This window comes from Vicugna pacos, chromosome 11 (genome assembly GCF_048564905.1).
Source record: "Vicugna pacos chromosome 11, VicPac4, whole genome shotgun sequence".
NCBI lineage: Eukaryota > Metazoa > Chordata > Mammalia > Artiodactyla > Camelidae > Vicugna > Vicugna pacos.
In genome coordinates this window covers 66,431,756-66,450,188 of record NC_132997.1, presented here as the reverse complement: position 1 = coordinate 66,450,188, position 18,433 = coordinate 66,431,756, and the positions used below count along the sequence as shown (strand labels likewise).

The window sequence follows — 18,433 nt, the reverse complement described above, 5'->3', positions numbered from 1 at the left end:
GGCTGGTCTTCCTAATATAAGAAAGACAATGTGCTTTTGTGTCAAGCTCCACTCAGGCAGTCCTTTTTCTCATTGGCCAGATAGAATGTTGAGTAGGCTAGACTTTGATACAAGCAACTTCCTTCCTGTTTCTCTTGGTCCTTTCTTTCCCAAGTTCTATCAAAGTTCAGTGTGGTATGTTTTCCACATGTACATAGGACAGGTGTAGATGCTAAGCATCTCAGATTTATGTAGAAGGGAAAAATTACATTGAAAGATATAATTTTCAGTTACCCTGTCCCTGAAATGATAAATGCAGTGATAGCCTGCTTTCCTCCAATCTGCCATCATAATCTTGCATGGGAAACAGGTCAAATTTGTCACTGCCAAATGTGATAGATTCTTATCTGTGGTTTTGGGAAGAGATAAACCATCAGGGAATAATTTCCAAATACTCTGTAAAGGGTATATAGCCCCACAGTGTTTAACTAACAGCAGAGAAGTAGGGAAGTTTTGAAATTCCAATTTTACCTAAATTTTAAACCCTCTGGATGTTTTCAAAATAGCACAAGACCCTCCTCCCCAAGGCTGAGTTTGTCAAACTCTAACATGGAGCTCTGTAGAACCAAGTGTGAGGAATAAACTGAGAAAAGAACTGTGCTATAACGTCTCAAAGGCACAGAACCTAGCACGTGTAGGCATCCACACTCAGCTTAATTAATATAATAACTCATTTGCATCCTGCGGTAGAGTTAGCAAAGAACTTTTTAAAAAACATTGTCTATGTGCATCATTCAGCAAGGTAGTTTTTTGTAGATTTCTATTTTTCCACTAATGAAAATGCAGCTCAGAGGAATTAAGATTACTGAGGAGAAAAGCCTCAATCTTCAAATTCCAAATTGCAATCTTGTCCATATCCTCAATGTCTCTCTGTATCTTTTGTCCTTTGTGTTGAAAGTAGGACTGGACTAAATTTGAGGAGAGGAAGTTTGTAGCCCTGGAGTAGTTGATCTGCCGTTTCTCCAAGAAAAGCAGGATGGTCAGTGTTGCTGGGAACATGGGATTTGAGAACCCCCAGGGGAAGGAAAGCCATGGTGCACATGTCTGTCAGGCAGCGTCTTCCTCATGTGCCCTGACATAATGACGTGGTCAACGCTGGGATCTCCCTCTTGGAAGGAACTTGGGCTCCTAACTGAAGGGAAGCACAGATCCGACTGGCATTCTCAGCTCAACGTGTGACAGGTGCAGAAGTTTAATAAGAAACATTCTCTCCAGCTTGGAACAGAAGGGACTCTGCTCTCTCTTCAATTGCTTGTGGTTTGAGGTCAAGATGCAGCTGAGAAAGTGAAAAGATGAATCTATAAATAGTCCACTGATGAAGGAACAGCTTTCAGGCTCAAAGAAATTTTTTCAGTCCCATGTAAAACCCATAAAGGGGCAAGGTACCACTAGGGCAGCCCTGTGTACTTAAAATTAATCTCTTTTCAGACCTAGTGAAAAGTCCATTGTGCCAAACGACTCGTCATTTTTAACTTTAAAACTGTCCCCACAGGCGCCTTGGCGTACACAGTGTCCAATGATTGAAATGTATGTATTCTGCAAAGGGAGGTCCAGTGCTCACCTTTGTGAGAATTCAGCTTGGGTGAATTCTTAGTTGGAGACAACAGAATCCACTCCTGCTAGCTTTTAAAAAGAAAGGGCTTTTTAAAATTAAGGGATAGAGATCACGTGCAGAGAATGGAGATTGAGCTTCTAGGAACAACTCTCCAACTTGAACTGCAGACCTGAGCTGCTCAGGGATGGGCTGTCCCAGCCATGGTTATGGAATAAGGAAGTAGCTGCAGCAGCTGGAAGTAGTCAAAGGAACCAGCTCAGGGTCGTGCTGCCGTGATACAAATCAGTGAGATGGATGTCCCACGCCCTGCCTCTCTCCCTAAGTAGCTCAGTCTGAATCAAGGCCCCACTGATGCATCTGAGATACAGGACCTAAACTACATCTGGCACTCAAGGCAAATGAGGATCTGACCCCTGCACACTAGATGGGCTTAGGAAGGGTGTAGAGTGAAGTAGTCCGCAGCATCTGCTGCAGTGCTTTTGACGGCCTCTCTGCTGTCCGCTGGCACATTCAAGAACAAAGCTCATTTCCCACTCATCTGTCCTCCCATCTGTCCTTCTATCTGTCCCTCATCTATTCATCAGTCTGAATTTTGCACCTTGGTATTGTTTCTTTTTCTTTTTTTATCTGTTTCAGAATATATCTAAAAGATAAAGATTTTTTTTTAAAAGTATAACCCCAGTATCATCACACTGACATTCTAAACAATAATTCCTTAATATTATTAACTATCTAACCAGTGTTCAAATTTTCCCAGTTGTTTCATAATTTAAAAAAATGATTTGTTTGAATCAGTTTCCAAATAATGATGCTTTGGGGCTTACAGCATACGGTCGGCTGATAATGTCTCTTCAGCCTCCTTTAATCTATGGCTCCTTTCCTCCCCTTCCTGGTGCCCCCTCCCCTGCCTTTCTCTCACCTCCCTATTCTTCCTCCTCCTTATATTTTCCTCCTCTCCCTCTTCTTGCTCCCCATCTTCCCCTTCCTCCTCCTCCTCCTCCACCTCCATCTTTCTACTTCCTATTTGTTTAAGAAAGTGGCTCATTTGTCTTAAAGAATCTCTCGCAGTCTGGATTTTGCTTACTGTATCCCCACATAGTCCTCTAAAATACTCAGTTGTCTCCTGTATTTCCTGTAAACAGGCAGCTAAATCTAGAAGCTGATCCAATTTAGGTTTAATTTTTTGGTAAGGATTCTGGAAAGGTAAGGTTGTGTTCATCACTCAGGCTTCCAGTATCTGGTTGACTCTCTCCTGGGACGTAATCAGCCTAGCTGTTGGTGATGGTCGCCTATACCCATCATTTCATTAGAGGTTTGCAAAGCATTTAGATTCTAAGTTTGTCATTCCTTCCTCATTTATTGGCTACAATACTTTGATTGTGAGAAACTGTCCCTCATCAATAATACGGCTTTCCCAAGTTAACTCTTTTTCCCCTTTTTTCTTATTTAATTTTCTCTTTCTCTTCCAGTTTTATTGAGATACAATTGACTTAGAACCCTGTGTAAGTTTAAGGTGTACAGCATAATGATTTGTTATACGTACACCATGAAATGATTCACGATAAGTTTAGTGAATGTCCATCATCTCATACGAATACTAAATTTTAAAAGTACAGAAAAATTTTTCTGGTGATGAGAACTCAGGATTTACTCTTAACAACTTTCATATATAGCACACAGCAGTGTTATTATATTTATCATGTTGTACGCTCGATCCTTAGCACTTACTTATCTTACAACTGGAAGTTTGTACCTTTTGATCACCTTCATTTAATTCCCCCTCCCCTGACCCCCGCCTCTGGTAACCACAAATCTGATCTCTTTTCCTACGTGTTTGTTTGTTTGTTTGTTTTGTTTTTTGAAGTATAGCTAAGTTACAATACTATGTTTGTTACTGTTACACAACATAGTGATTTGATATTTCTATGCATTTTAAAATGATCACCACAATAGGTCTAATTACCACATGTCACCACACAAAGATATTACATAGTTATTGACTATATTTCCCACACTGTAAATTTCATACCCGTGACTCACTTATTTTGTATCTGCAAGTTTGTACCTCCTAATCTCTCTTGCATATTTCTTTCCTCTCCTGCTCTTTTCTGCTCTGACAACCACCTATATGTTCTCTGTGTCTATAACTCTGTTTCTGTATTATGTCTGTTCATTTGGTTTCCTTTTAAAGATTCAACAGAAATCATGCAGTATTTGTCTTCCTCTGTCAGACTTATTTCACTTAGCATAATGCCGTCTAACTCCATTCATATTGTCACAAATGGCAAGATTTCATTCTTTTTTGTATGAGAAATATTCCATTATATATCTATATCTGTATCTCCATATCATGTCTTCTTTATCCATTCATCTTCAGGTAAATACCCAGAAGTGGAATTACTGGATTATGTGTTAGTTCTATTTTGAATTTTTGGCGGGACTCTCCATGTTGTTTTTGATAGTATCTGCACCAATTTACATTCCAACCAATAATGCGTAAGGGTTCCCTTTTCTCCGCATCCTCATCAACCCTTGTTATTTGTTTTCTTTTTGATAATAGCTGTTTTGACAGGTGTGAAGTGAGGCTTATTGTTTTGACTTGCATTTCCCTGATGATCAGTGATGTTTAGCATTTTTCTTTCATGTGCCTGTTGGCCATCTGTATGTCTTCCTTGGAAAAATGTCTATTCAGATCCTCTGCCCATTTTTTAATCATATTGTTTGTTTTATTGAAGTTGAGTTGTATGAGTTCTTTGTATACTTTTTGATATTTACCCCTTGTTGGATATATCACTTGCAAGTATCTTCTCACATTCAGAAGGTGGCCTTTTCGTTTTGTTGACAGTTTCCTTCACTGTGCAAGAACATTTTAGTGTGATATAGTTCCATTTGTTTCTTTTTACTTTTACTTCCCTTGCCTGAGGGGACATATCCAAAAAAATATTAAGAAGATGTCAGAGAGAGAACCGCCTATGTGTTCTTTTAGAAATATTATGGTTTCAGGTCTTATGTTTAAGTCTTCAATCCATTTTGATTTTTTTGTGTGTGTGCACGATGTGAGAGAGTGGTCCAGTTTGATGCTTTTGCATGTAGCTGTCCAGTTTTCCCAACTCCATTTGTTGAAGAGGCTGTCTCTTTCCATTTGTGTGTTCTTGCCTCTTTTGTCATAGATTAATTGCCCGTGTAGGTATGGGTTCATTTCTGGGCTCTCTATTCTGTTCCGTTGATCTGCGTGTCTGTTTTTGTGCCAGTACTGTACTGTTTTGATTACTGCAGCTATGTGGTATAGTGTGAAATATGGGATCATGATACCTCCAGCTTTGTTCTTCTTTCTCAATATTGTTTTGGCTATTCTGGGTCTTTTACATACTTCCCTATAAATTATAGAATTATTCGTTCTAGTTTTGTGGAAAATGCCATTGGTATCTTGATAGGAATTGTGTCAAATCTGCAGATTGCCTTGGGCAGTATGGACCCTACCGCCCAAGGCAAGGGCATTTAAACTATGTTAATTCTTCCCATCCATGAATACAGTACATCTTTCCATCTGTTTATGTCATCTTCAGTTTCTCTCATCAGTGTCTTACAGTTTTCCAAGTACAAGTCTCTTACCTCCTTAGTTAGACTTACTCCTAGTATTTTATTCTTGATGATGCATTTGTGAATGGGATTGTTTTCTTTATTACTCCTGATATTTTCTTGTTAGTGTATAGAGAGGCAACAGATTTATGTATATCACTTCTGTATCCTGCACCTTCACTGAATTTATTGATGAGCTCTAGTAGTTTTTTGATGACATCTTTTGGATTTTCTACGTATAGTGTCCTATCATCTGCAAAGAGTAACAGTTTTATTTCTTCCTTTCCAATTTGGATTTCCTTTATTTCTTTTTATGTCTGATTGATGTGACTAGGACTTCAATTGCTATGTTGAATGAAAGTGTGAGTGTGGGCATCCTTGTCTTGACTTGATCTTAGAGGACACTTTCAACTTTTCACCATTGAATATGATGTTATTTGTCAGCTTCTCATACATGGCCTTTAGCATGTTGAGGAATGTTCCTCTATACTCACTTTGTTGAGAAACTTTTTTTTTTATCATATTGGATGTTGAATTTTGTCTGAAGCTGTTTCTGCATCTCTTGAGCTGATAATACAATTTTTATCCTTCAATTAGTTAATGTGGTACATCACACTGATTTTATGGGTATGGAACTATCTTTGTATCCCTGGGATAAATCCCACTTGCTCATGGTGCACAATGCTCTTAAAGCATTGTTGAATTTGGGTTGCTCATATTTGGGGGAGGATTTTTACATCTATATTCATCAGTGGTACTGGACTGAAACTTTCTTTTTCTTAATGTCTTTGTCTGGTTTTAGTATCTGGGTGATGCTGGCTTCACAGAATGAATTTGAAAAGTGGACTATTTTTTGTAATAGTTTGGAAAGGATAGGTGTTGTCTCGTCTGCAAATGTTTAGTTGAATTCATCCGTGAAGCCATCTGGTCCTGGACTTTTGTTTGTTGGGAATTGTGTTATTACTGATGCAGTTTCATTACTGGTCTGTTCATATTTTCGATTTCTTCTTGGTTCAGTCTTGGGAGATGATGCTTTTCTAGGCATTTGTCCATTTCTTCTAGGTTGTCCATTTTATTGGTGTATAATAGTTCATAGTACTCTCTTATGACCCTTTGTATTTCTGTGGTACCAGTTGTTACTTCTCCTTTTTCATTTCTGGTTTTATTTATCTGGGCCCTCTCTCTTTTTCGGTCTGCTTCTTTCTCTGTTTCTCATGGGCCATTGCTTAACTTCATGCTGTTATACAGTATATATTCTTCGAGATGAGGGAAAACATGTTATTTTCCCCATTACAAAAATGCTATATGGCTATTACAGAAAATGCCAAGAATCAAAAAGATGAAAACAAAATTCACCCATAATCTTATCACCAGATAACTGCTTCTTAACATTTTTTTTCTGCGCTTTCTTACAGCCTTTATGATCACACACATATAAATAATGTTTACTTTACAAAACATTATGATCCCATTTTTGTAAACTTAAAACAACATTTAGTAATTTTTTGCCATTAAATTATTTCCTTTAATATGGTTTTTATTGAAGTATAGTCAGTTACAGTGTGTCAATGTCTGGTGTACAGCATAATGTTTCAGTCATATATATACATATATATATATTACTTTTCATATTCTTTTTCATTATAGATTACTATAAGATATTGGATATAGTTCCCTGTGCTATACAGAAGAAACTTGTATATCTATTTTATATACAGTAGTTAGTATCTACAAATCTTGAACTCCCAATTTATTCTTTCCCACCCTTCTTACCCCTAGCCCCCAGTAACCATAAGTTTGTTTTCTATGTCTGTGAGTCTATTTCTGTTTTGTAAATGAGTTCATTAGTGTCTTTTCTCTTTTTTAGATTCTCCAAGTGAATGATATCACTCTTAGCATGTGAATGATATCATATGGTATTTTTCTTTCTCTCTTTGGCTTATTGCCCTTAGAATGATGATCTCCAGGTCCATCCATATTGCTGCAAATGGCATTATTTTATTCTTTTTTGTGGCTGAGTAGTATTTCATTGTATAAATATATCACAGCTTCTTTATCCAGTCATCTGTTGATGGACATTTAGATTGTTTCCATGTCTTGGTTACCCTTCAATATAGTTTTGAATGGATGCACACATTCTCTTCCTGCTATATATTCATTATTCACATTCTTCATCTAAAGCTTTGCATTCTTTTTGTTCATGAGAATGTAAAAATTAAAATCACTTTTCTGTTCTGAAATTGTTATAAACATTGCCCTAGGGGACCCACAGCCCACACTAATGTCCAGCATACATTATCACTCCCTCTTGATTGCTGACTAAGTGACCAAGTGGTAAGTAAAGCAGGTGCTCTTTTTTTGTGATCCAGATTGTAGACATCACACAGAACTTGACGTACTGAAAGGGCTGTGTTAAGATCTGAAGTGACCTTCAGCCCAGCAGGCCTACTGCAACTTCTACCTCACTATCAGGCAGTCACAGGAGAGAGTTTGCTAATAAGCCATTTGTTATCAATACCCTTTAATCTCAATCCATGTACTGAGCCCACAGAGGTATGCTAATGAGAACTTGAACTCTTCTGGACATGACTGTGAAAATCTTTCCTCAGTAGATTTCAGAAAGTGCTGAAAAGTCTCAGCCAAGCAACCTTCCAGGGGAAGGAGAACAGAATTCTGGGCTGTTATTTGCTTTCCTGGGATACGGAAACTCTTTTGAGTGCTTGAATCAGGTAAGAATGCTTATATTTTCTTGGAGAGGAAGGGAGGGTTCTTGAATCATTGTATTGTGTCAGAAATCTTGATGAAATCTTGTTTTCTTAGCGTTGGAAACCCATTTTGCCAAAATACTACTTTTTACTGTCACAGTCTTGACAAATAGGGACCTCAGAGTGACAAAGATGTGGCAAGTGGCTTGCTATTGTGTCATTAGAGCCCCATCATGGACCTTGCAGGATTACACTAGAGTAAGTGGGAACTATTCAGAAATGTATGATCCTTTAAAATGTTATTGGCTCAGCTCTCCAAGATGCATTTGCCTTCTGAAGGGAGATAAAGTCTTTGCTTTCATACTCAAATTCAGATTTTAATCACTTATGAGTAATAGTGCTAATGGGTTCAGAAATAATGGTAATTTGTTGGTGGTAATTCTGAAAGCTAAATAGAGTGGTGAAATGCATGAGGTACATTATTAAAATCCAAGTAAGACATGGAAACTAATGTTAAATCAAGTGCCATTGTTGACATGTGCAAAAGGCCAGTGGTGGCAATCAGTTCACAGCAAAACTAGCAGAAAAAAAAAATATATATATATACACACTCACGCAAACATATATATCTCATATTATGTCTATTTGTAACACAGGCTCTTACCAAGTGGCCACATTTACATATGTGCATGTCACGCTCTGGAGTTGAGAGGTCCAGCCAAACAGTTTAAATTGCCTTCTCTGTGCAGAAGCTATCTCAGCTAGTAGGAAGGCTCATAGAAACCAAAGCTTTGAGCAAGAACTAGGTATACGAGGTTTGAAATTTGCAACAGAAAGAACAGCTAATGAGTAGTAAACCTCTTTGAATCATCCAGAATTCAGAGGCATATCTTAGATACGCTTTCGGACTCAGGGCTAACAGTGAAAGTTGGGATCAAGACGCAGAACTAATTTGTTTCGCTCTAAATCTGAAGTTGTCCCTGATGGTGGTGGTGAAGGTGATCATGGTGGTGATAAATGGTTGAGGAAAGCCTACACATAACTAGGAAATTTGAGAAGAGGTTCCAGGCTCTTTGTCTATTCCCAGTTCAGCCCTGCCTCTGAAGTGTTTGCTAGGAGATTGACTTTTAACCTTTAGTCCAGGGTTTGCAAAAATAAAATTACTACAAAGACCAGGTAGCAACTTACATAAGGCCCACTGGGTAGAGACAGTGGCAGGTCAGAGAAGGCATGCCCCATCTAAAGCCACTAAGGTTTTTTTGTTTGTTTTTGGTTTTATATATATATATATTTTTTACTATATACAAACATTTGTTGTTATAGATAGACATTTAACATATATTGTTAAACAATCAGTACAGAAACATTTATATCATATGATCTGATTTTGTAAAAGAAAATTTTACATTACATATGCATGGAAAGAGGTTTAGAAGAACATTGTTTTAGGTGGGTTCCTCTGGTTGCAGGGAATGGAAACTTCCTCAGGTTAATATAATAATGGTGGCCCATCATGAACAGACACATAAAGGTAGGGGATCTAGGAATCTCAATCACACAGGCAGCCTTCATGTTAAACCAGAAGAAACTATACTACCAGTGATTACTGCATAAACGGCAACAGTCAAGCTTTATGGAGATGGAAATTAGACAGCCACTCACAAGATTGTCCTATTTTTGAGAATAAATGTATCCCTTCTCAAGATCTTCACCATTATGAAGTTTTTTTTTTCTCTCTGAGCGTCTATTGTCTTAAAGTAATTAGGTTTTACAAACCTCTTGGCACATGGGGATGCTGGCTCAGTGTTGCCATATTTTATGAAATATTTTGAAATGTATTCTTGATTTGTAAATGTAGACTCTATTTTTACACATAAACTGTAAGTTCTGTCTTTTATCTTGTTGACTAAGTCAAATTGAAACAAAATCGGGCCATACCAAACACATCTGTTTGTTGCCACTTCACAACTCTTGGAGATGGCAGCATCTTAGCCACATTTTACCCATTTGAGGGGCAAGTCTTGGGATTCCAGTTCCACAGCTTATTACTTAAGCTTCCTTAAGGTTAAGAAGATGGACTCTGAAGTTCCCACCTCTGATTCCAGTAATTCTTTAGTATTTGTCTCTCGTAAACTCCGTTAAAGGACAGGGAGCAGCACAGAGTCTTCGCTGTTTTGGAACCTAATGCTAAATGCTAACATTCTAAACACTTATTACATTCCATGGAACAAATAAATTATTCTTGTGTCATCTCATCTTATTTTTATAAAACTTATAAGATAGATACTTAAAATTATCATCATCATATCCTTATTTACAGATAGGGAAACTGAGGCTCAGTGTTAAGGATGATTTCCAAGGTCATCAGTAAGTGGCAGAAATGAGATTTGAACCTCTGGCACCAGACGTCAGAATCCAGTTTCCAACCATCATATTATACTATCTCCTGCTCTAATATGTGGATTTTTAGCTTCTAAAGTCCCTCTAAGTGATGATGAATTCTACTGCTAATGTATTTTAAGGAATCTATAAGGACATTTTCTGCTTTTGTAGAATGCAAGGGCATGCCAGTCCCCTTTTCTATGCTATTTCCTATTCTATTCAGGTAGTAATTGGAAGTTAGAACATGAAGGGTTTTTTTCCCTGCTTTTTTTTTTTTTTGGTAGGGGAGGTAATTTGATTGATTTAATGGAGGTGCTGGGGATTGAACCCAGAACCTTGTGCATGCTAAGCACGCACTCTACCACTGAGCTATACCCTCCACACCCCACTTAGGATATGAAGTTTAAAGGCCAAAGTTATGTTTTTCACCTCCACATGGGCAAGATAATTTTACTTATTCCATGGCCACAGAGTATAGCCCTAACCCCAGTCAGCTTTCTCACAAGTACAAGCAGTGTGGGTACATCAGTTATTCCTGCTGAAAGAAGCGCTCCAACCTGCACCCATGCACAGAGAGCATCATTGCTATAAATGAAAGCACTACGATACATCTGAAGAATACAGATAGATTTTAGCTTAGTCGCCAAGGCCGGAAGATGAGTGCCGGCTTCCAGGATGAGTACCGTGCTGAGAAGGAATTGGCAATGCCATCTGAGCTCATCAAAGATGCTGTAATTGATTGGTGTTGTCCTCTACAGACTTGGGATGTGGAACCAGCGCCAAGCGCTCTGCACTTGCCATCCCTGGTGTAGTCTGTTCAGATGAAAGAGCCCAGACATCTTAACCTTGGACGGCTTGACGCATACGTATTTTAGTTGGCGACCTCTGTCTTTTTTCTACCTCTTCCATGTTTCTTCATCCATCTCTGCTTCTTCTCAGGAGAAATGGCCAAACGCATCTTTTCCATGTTAGAAGCATTCCTGATTTTCCTTCTTGTGATGATGACTGGGATCACAGTGGCCCTTCTCACCCTCTTGTTTATCACCAGTGGGACCACTGAAAATCACAAAGGTAAAAGTGTCATGGGTTTTTTTGGATGCTACTCCTAAACTGGAAATTTCTTGATTAAGCCAAGAAACAGTGTCAGCTGATAATGGTGATAACAGGGCAGTTCATTGTGCACTTAAGCAGCCTGGGATGGTCATCTACCCTTTACATTGATTGCCCTTTCTGCATTGATAGCAGTTTTTATCAAGTTTACCTTTGCCCTCAAATAGCCAGTTGACAGTCATTCTGACACGCACTTATTTGTCTCACTTTTCTACTGATCTAAGCACAGTTCAGGATTCTTTAAGGCCCAGTTATGTAAGCTTTTGCCCTTAGCCTCTTCTTTTTCTCTTTGCCTCCTTTCTGGCATCATTTTCTTTGAGGGCAAAAAGAAAATGAAAGACTCACTGAGTGTCAATTAGTTTGTAAAAAGCTTTAGAGAAGGAGGCTTTGAACTCACATCGTATGAGGAGCAATGAAGTACCATAAATGAGGGGGTGGGGAGGTGGACCAGGCTCGGGGCGGGAATGATTCTGGTGATGGGGTGTCCGTCCATAGCCCCTCCTGAGTGCCAGCTGCTTGTTGTCATGATGTCACATGGACTCAACTCTCCTGGGTTTTCAAGGGAAACTGGAAATTGGGGGAGGGTTCTAGACATCTTTTAATTCATTTTTTAATGATAGACCTTATTTTAGTTTTTGAAAACTATCTAGGCTACACTTAACAGGCAATATTGGGTTCATGGGTCTTTGATGGGGCCTCTACTTTGATAACAGGTTATATACCTGATAAACAAGTAGGGAGACCAGGTGGGGATTGAATGCTTCCACCAAAGTAAAGGGAGGGCTGACCTCAGGCCCAGTGGAGAAGGAGGTGGCATTTTTCACCTCAGTTTTCTCTTTTGTGGCCTCTTCTCTTTTCCAATATATTCTCTACCTGTCCTCATGCTTTGAATTCCCTGCAAACTCAGAGGAACAGAAATCCTCTTTTCTGGGAGTTGGCCAAGTGGATTTTTGCCCATTAGAAATGGAAGAATCCATAGGATTTACTTAGTTTTAGCCCTTAAAATTAGAAAATCAAGAGCCTGAGACTGAGGGAGGTTGTTAATAATTATAGTAACTATTCTCATAGTTGAATTCTCTGTTAATTGAAAAGTTACTTCGTGTTAAGCATTATAATAAGTTCTACATAAATTTCTCATTTAATTCTCACAAAACTCCCATAAAGGTAGATGCTAGTCTTAGTATCGTTTTATAGATGTGGAAACTGAGACTCTGAGATTAGAGAGAATCCCCTTGACTATGTGATTAGATCTGGCTTTGGGTGGTGCTACATTCCTGTGTTGATAAGAATGAGGCAATAGCAAAGGTCCCTATTTCTTTCCTTGCAATACTGATGTCTTGTGGAAAATGTGATTGGGGATGAGAAAACATGGATTCTAACTATACTAAGAATGTGGATGAAAGAGCATCAGATTCTGAGTTGAAGGGTCTGGGTTGGGCACTTGATTCATCATACGTTCTGCATGAATTCTTGGTTAAGTCATTTCTCTGTGTTTCAGTTTTCTTATATATAAAATGGAAGAGATTAGACTATGTGATTTCTAAGTTTTCTTGAGCTCCCAAATTCTAGGATCCCAGAAGGAGTTTACTATTTATCTCTTGCCTTAGTACATTCTGACACTAATACATTGTGACACCCACATTTGTTGCCTGTGACACCCACATTTGTTGCCTTGGCCACCCCTGGCTATTGTCTAGGGTGGAAACAAAGAAACAAATACAATGTATATGTAAGATGTCTAAATATGTAAATAAAATCAAAGCTATATGCCAGTCATTGTTCTAAATTTTGAATATGTATTAACATACTTATTGTTCAAACCAGCCTAGGAAGTAGGGTATTACATCTTCATGGTATACATGAGAAAAATTGGGGTAAAGTAGGGTAAGTCATTTGTTCAGCTAGTAAAGTCAGGTGGAGTCAGTTTTCAGACACAGACTGTTTCTGATACCTGCCCTCTTAGTTTCTGTGCCATTCTACCTCCCTTGACACTCGTGTGTGTGTCTGTGAGATATTAATATGAAATATATATGTTACACAAACCTATGTATATACGGTGACATGATAATAATTAAAATAAGGTGGAACTATGTTAACAAGTGTACAGTGATCTAGGTTGCATGGAGAATAAATTTTTTCAGGAGGTTGAGGAGGATCAGAGAAGGATAGAGACAGCTGGGGCAGCATCCTGGAGAGGTGAGGTGGAGCTGGATCTGGGTGTGATGGAAATGAACCAGCTCTGATGGAGATTGATCAGTGGACCAGAAAGGAATAAGGTCTCTGGATGGAGAGATTGGTAGGAGCAAATCCCCAGAGGCTGGGCTTAGTAGACTGTGTGCCAGGAACCTGGCACCTGATTCGTCTGGCTGGAATAGAAGTACAGGGTAAGTGAATGAAGGGTGATGGGTTTGACGAGGAATGGCTTGTGAGAAGTCGAAGGACATTTGACAGAGACCTTGACTGTGGGGCTGAACATCTCCAGTCCAAGATAAAGATCCTCCTCAGAATTATGATACAAAATAAGTTCCTGAGATGTTTTTCATCATATATCTTAAATAAAAGTGAATATTCTTCCTTAGGAACCTGAATCTGTGTGTTGTAATTGATGCCAACAAATCAGTGGGCGGAAATGTTATTTCTACAACAATCCTATTATCTATTTAGATTCAGGCTTGCTGACCACTCAGAGCTCTCCGGCCACCGAGGGCTCCACGGCCCCTCAAGGCTCAACAACCCTTGCCCAGGGCCCCACACCCACTCTGGCGTCTCCAACCCCCAGCACCCCAGAGCCGACTCTGTTTCAGAACTTCAGCGGCTACCACATTGGCGTTGGGCGAGCTGACTGCACAGGACAAGTAGCAGATATCAGTTTGGTAGGTAAATTACGAGATCCTCAAGGAGACTGCAAAACAAGTAACTTTATTATTTATTTTTCGCACCCTGCATTTATTCCTAATTATTATGTCATAATCTTTCTTACTGAATTCACTGCCTTCTAACATTATGCATATCATACTATAAGGAAGAGGAGAACTTTTATTTAACCACAACTCCCTTGTAACATCATTTGGCCATTTTTTTTATGAGTGGAAGTGGCAGAGGGCGCAAATCAAAATACTACAAGGGATAGGCATGTACCATAAATAACTGACAGACCCGTGTAAGGTATTAAATGTCTAGTAAATCCTCAGTTTGGGGGGCAATAGAAAGTGATGGGGACTAAAGTGCAACTGGAAAGTTGCATGGCTTTAGCTGATTGTTACCATATAAGAGTGTGGACCTAGGGCTGCCCTAACTCTGTTTTTTCAAGACAAGCAAGACAATTTTTGGATTGAAGATCTGAGGATTTAAATCTCTCAGCTGGAAAATGTAAGCAACTTCAGTTAAACCTGGAAACCTAGTATGGTCCAACACTGCATTAGCCAAGTAAAACTCTCCTGTGGGTCAGGTGTGACCTACTGGCCGCTGGCTTCAACTTCTTGGCTCTGATGGTCGACATATCCGTTTCTATCAGCCCTTCCCTAGAAAATCAGAGCATGAGGTTGCCTGATGGCATTTTTCTCCCTCCTACCAAGTAGTCTTTAGTTTCTAGGAATTATTCCCTGTTGTCTGTTCTGAAAAGTGACTCTGGGATGTAAACCTTAAATGAAGACTCACGTGAAGGGTAAGGCAGGCAGGAGAGGGACCACTCTGAAGGCCTGCGTGTGGCTCGTATAGGTGGGCTGTAGGTGTAGTGATCTGACTTGGCTGAGGGAGAGACGACGTCGTAAAAGCCAGGGTGAGACACCCTTAATAAGGATTAGTTAGTCATAAAGAAACTATTTGCTTCATAAAAAAAAAAAAATCACACACCAAACAACCAGTCAGGGGAGCTCCAGTCTGCAGGGTATTCCTGGGAATGTGGGGAAGTATTTGCTTCTGCAGTCCCTCAGATAAGCTGGAGAAAAGGTTTTCTTTCAAAGAACAAAAAAGCCCTGAAAGGTCTCCAGTAGAGTCACAGAATTCCTGAGACACCAGTTCCTTTCTTGCCTACGGGCCAGTGGATAGCTTCTGCCAACCTGAGCATTGCTTTGCCTTTGTATTTTTCTACACAGAAGAGTTAAGCCTGTTTTGTGATGTTGGCTTTATTCTTTATTTATACGGCCTCATTCAGAGCCACAGTGTTATGTGGATTGTTTTCTTGGCCTTTCCTAAGTGGTTTACTGTTGTATGTCTGTGCCTGGTGGTATAATAGCAGGGGACTGAGAAGGAGTGGCTATGATTCTGTCTTCCTCTTTAGATGGGCTACAGCAAGACTGGCCAGACTGCACAGGGCCTCCTCACGAGGTTGTACAGTCGTGCGTTCGTCATGGCGGAACCCGATGGGTCCAATCGAGTGGTGTTTGTCAGCATTGACATAGGCATGGTGTCACAGCGACTCAGGCTGGAGGTAAGTGACTAAGGTCAGAGAGAAGGACATGATTTAAAGAAAAGCCTGCAGGTGAATTTGACAGTAAGTAAGGTCTCCTGATTTTTCATCCAGTGAGTTTCTAGTGCCCTCAATGTTGTAAGTTGTTGACAAACTAGCAGATAATCGAATGAGGAGAGTGATCCTCATTATTCCAGTCTATGTCATCTTGGTCAAAACTTGCTTTCCACTCTACTGATGGCACATCATCATTACTAATGCTAATATTTTTTGTAAACTTATCATGTTCCAGGTGACCTTCACTTACATTCTCTCATTTAATCTTCCTCGTTAGAAGGCTGAGAGGCCAGTTAATCATTAATCCTTCCCTCAGGTTTTTAGACAACTGAGAATAGATTTAAGGAATCAGATGAGAATTAAAATACAACTCTGACATGAGGTTGGCCATAAGCTGCTGAAGTTGGGTGGAAGGCAAATGAAGGTTTCATTTTACTATTCTGATTGTTTTTGTATGTGTTTGAAATTTTCCATAATAAGACTTTAAAAGATTACGATGTTAGCTCTCTTCATCTCTAAACTGTATTGTAGAAAATTCAGGCTCTTCTATGAGTTTCCACCAATTTAGACCGTGATACCCACTGTGGGGGAAGTTGAGCTTAGCAGGAAGGTGCATGGGAGGTCTTGGGCAGGTAGCCCGTAAGATGCAGAGGAGGTCAGGGAGAGAGAGAAACAGGCCTCCCTTTCAGTGAGTAACTTGAAAGAAAGAGCAGAGATTTTCTCCCATTTAGTAGGTTGTCTTTTCATTTCTGTCAATGGAAATATTTGCAAATGATAGTTCATAAGAGGTTAATATCCGACTTATATAAACAGCTCATAAAACTCAACATCAGAAAAACACAAACAATCCAACTAAATGGGCAGAAGAGCTGAATATTTGGCATTTTGCCAAAGAGGACATGCAGATGGCCAACAGGCACATGAAAAGATGCTCAACAGTGCTGATTATCAGGGAATGCAAATCAAAACCACAATGAGGTATCACCTCATACCTGTAGAATGGCTATCATCAAACAGAACACATAACAAATGTTGTTGAGGATGTGGAGAAAAGGGAACCCTCATATACTGTTTATATTAATAAATTAGTGCAGCCACTGTGGAAAATAGTATAAAAGCTTCTCAAAAAGCTAAAAATAGAACTGCCATATGACCCAGCAATTCCACTCTTGGGTATATATACAAACCAAACCAAACCAAACCAAACCACTAATTCCAGCTCTTTGTATGTCCTGTTCCCAAGAGTATCAGCAATAGGAAATGGTATGCAAATTAAAGACAAAGAAGTGAATTGTAGACATGAATGTGACTTCTTTGCCTTAAGTTAAAGTACCCCTCCTTTCATGAAGTAGGAAACATGCTGCTTATAATGGCCATTTACAGGCACTGTTACTAGATGACTGAGTTTTTAAATTTCTTTTTCTTTTTTCCCCAGAAGTCCCACATGTCTGACTCCTATCAGACATTATAGTTTAGGATTTCTGTAGTCTTTTTCTTTTGTTTTAAAATTCAAGCTAACATTACAGTTCTTTAGGAATAAAAATGGGTGGAGTTAGGGAAGCTTTAAAGTTTATTGGTAGTTCTTTCTTTTCCACTACTTTCTTGTCTTGGTTACAGAACTGTAAGAACGTCGGCTTTTGATTTTAATTACGCTCTCATGATGTCCCTTCACTAATCATTTCCTCTTCTCCTTACAGATACTTCTTCTTCATAAAGCAACAGTAGTAGTTACTGTGTGAAAGAGTATGTAAGAGTGATGAAGAGTTGGTACGGGAATTAGGATTAAACAGAAGGAACATGGATACTTACTAGGATGGAGAAGGCAGGCAGTAACATTGGCCTAGTTATATCATACTTGCTTTCCACATTTGCCTGGTATCACATGATTGCTTATGTGGATGTGGTAACCTAGCAGTGTTTGGGGCTTGGAGAGGTTAAAGAAACAAGATGGTTTGTAAGATCTTCCTGATTCAGTGGCCACATGATGAGAATGAGGGTGGTGTAGCTTGTCACCTAAAATAGAAGAGGTTGAATGGATGTCTTTAAGTATGTTAAGTATATAACACATCAGTTGCTGCTGCTCCCTTGTGGGCCATTGGTGTGCTGGAAGTGGCTTGTACCAGCTCATGACAGCTGATGGTTAGTTACTCAGGAACTTTGTGAGCTGGTGGTTAAACTTTTGGTAGCTTGAAATTCACTATGGTGGGGAGTATTTACACTACAGAAATTAGCAAACAATACAAATGAGGGCTTTTTCTTTCTTCAGAGAGGCAGTTTATCAGCATACCCCACATGGTTGACAGCACTGCTAATCAGAAAAGGCACTATTTTTTTGCTAAGCCCAAATTTGGATTCAGAATCCTTCTCAACACTGATTTTGACAGCAACCACCAATTAGTAGGACTGAGTGCATGAGAGAGCAGTATTTTCCATCTCTGCCATAAATGAGCTTTCATCATTGTCCCTGGTGTTAGGTGATAGTATCTTACATTGAGGAAGGTTGCTCTGGATTTGACATTTTTGCTGGATCATTTTAATAATTTTTGACATTAAAAAGTCAAAACATCTTTCTCAAAGAAACTACAATAATACCAAACT

General features: G+C 39.2%; 1 protein-coding gene and 1 long non-coding RNA gene across 11 annotated transcripts in view; one reads left to right on the top strand and one right to left on the bottom strand.

Moving 5' to 3' along the window:
* Positions 1 to 18,433, top strand: part of ASAH2 (N-acylsphingosine amidohydrolase 2) — an 80,111-nt gene that overhangs the window by 11,637 nt on the left and 50,041 nt on the right. For 5 of the 8 annotated variants that reach the window (XM_072971526.1, XM_006206678.4, XM_072971520.1 and 2 more), the window contains 4 exons: positions 7,786 to 7,902; positions 11,200 to 11,331; positions 14,035 to 14,243; positions 15,650 to 15,799. In XM_072971526.1, the coding sequence (XP_072827627.1) occupies positions 11,205 to 11,331; positions 14,035 to 14,243; positions 15,650 to 15,799 (486 nt within the window). In that variant the 5' untranslated portion in view covers positions 7,786 to 7,902; positions 11,200 to 11,204. Of the gene's footprint in view, positions 1 to 7,782; positions 7,903 to 11,199; positions 11,332 to 14,034; positions 14,244 to 15,649; positions 15,800 to 18,433 lie in introns of all 8 variants that reach the window. The other 3 variants (XM_072971523.1, XM_072971522.1, XM_072971525.1) reach the window with 1 other exon arrangement.
* The window catches only part of LOC140699351 (uncharacterized), an 83,566-nt gene continuing 65,935 nt past the window's right edge, over positions 803 to 18,433 (bottom strand). The window contains exon 4 of one of the 3 annotated variants that reach the window (XR_012077466.1): positions 803 to 1,315. This is a non-coding gene — a long non-coding RNA (uncharacterized lncRNA). Of the gene's footprint in view, positions 1,316 to 10,972; positions 11,317 to 17,789; positions 17,849 to 18,433 lie in introns of those variants that run through there. The other 2 variants (XR_012077469.1, XR_012077467.1) reach the window with 2 other exon arrangements.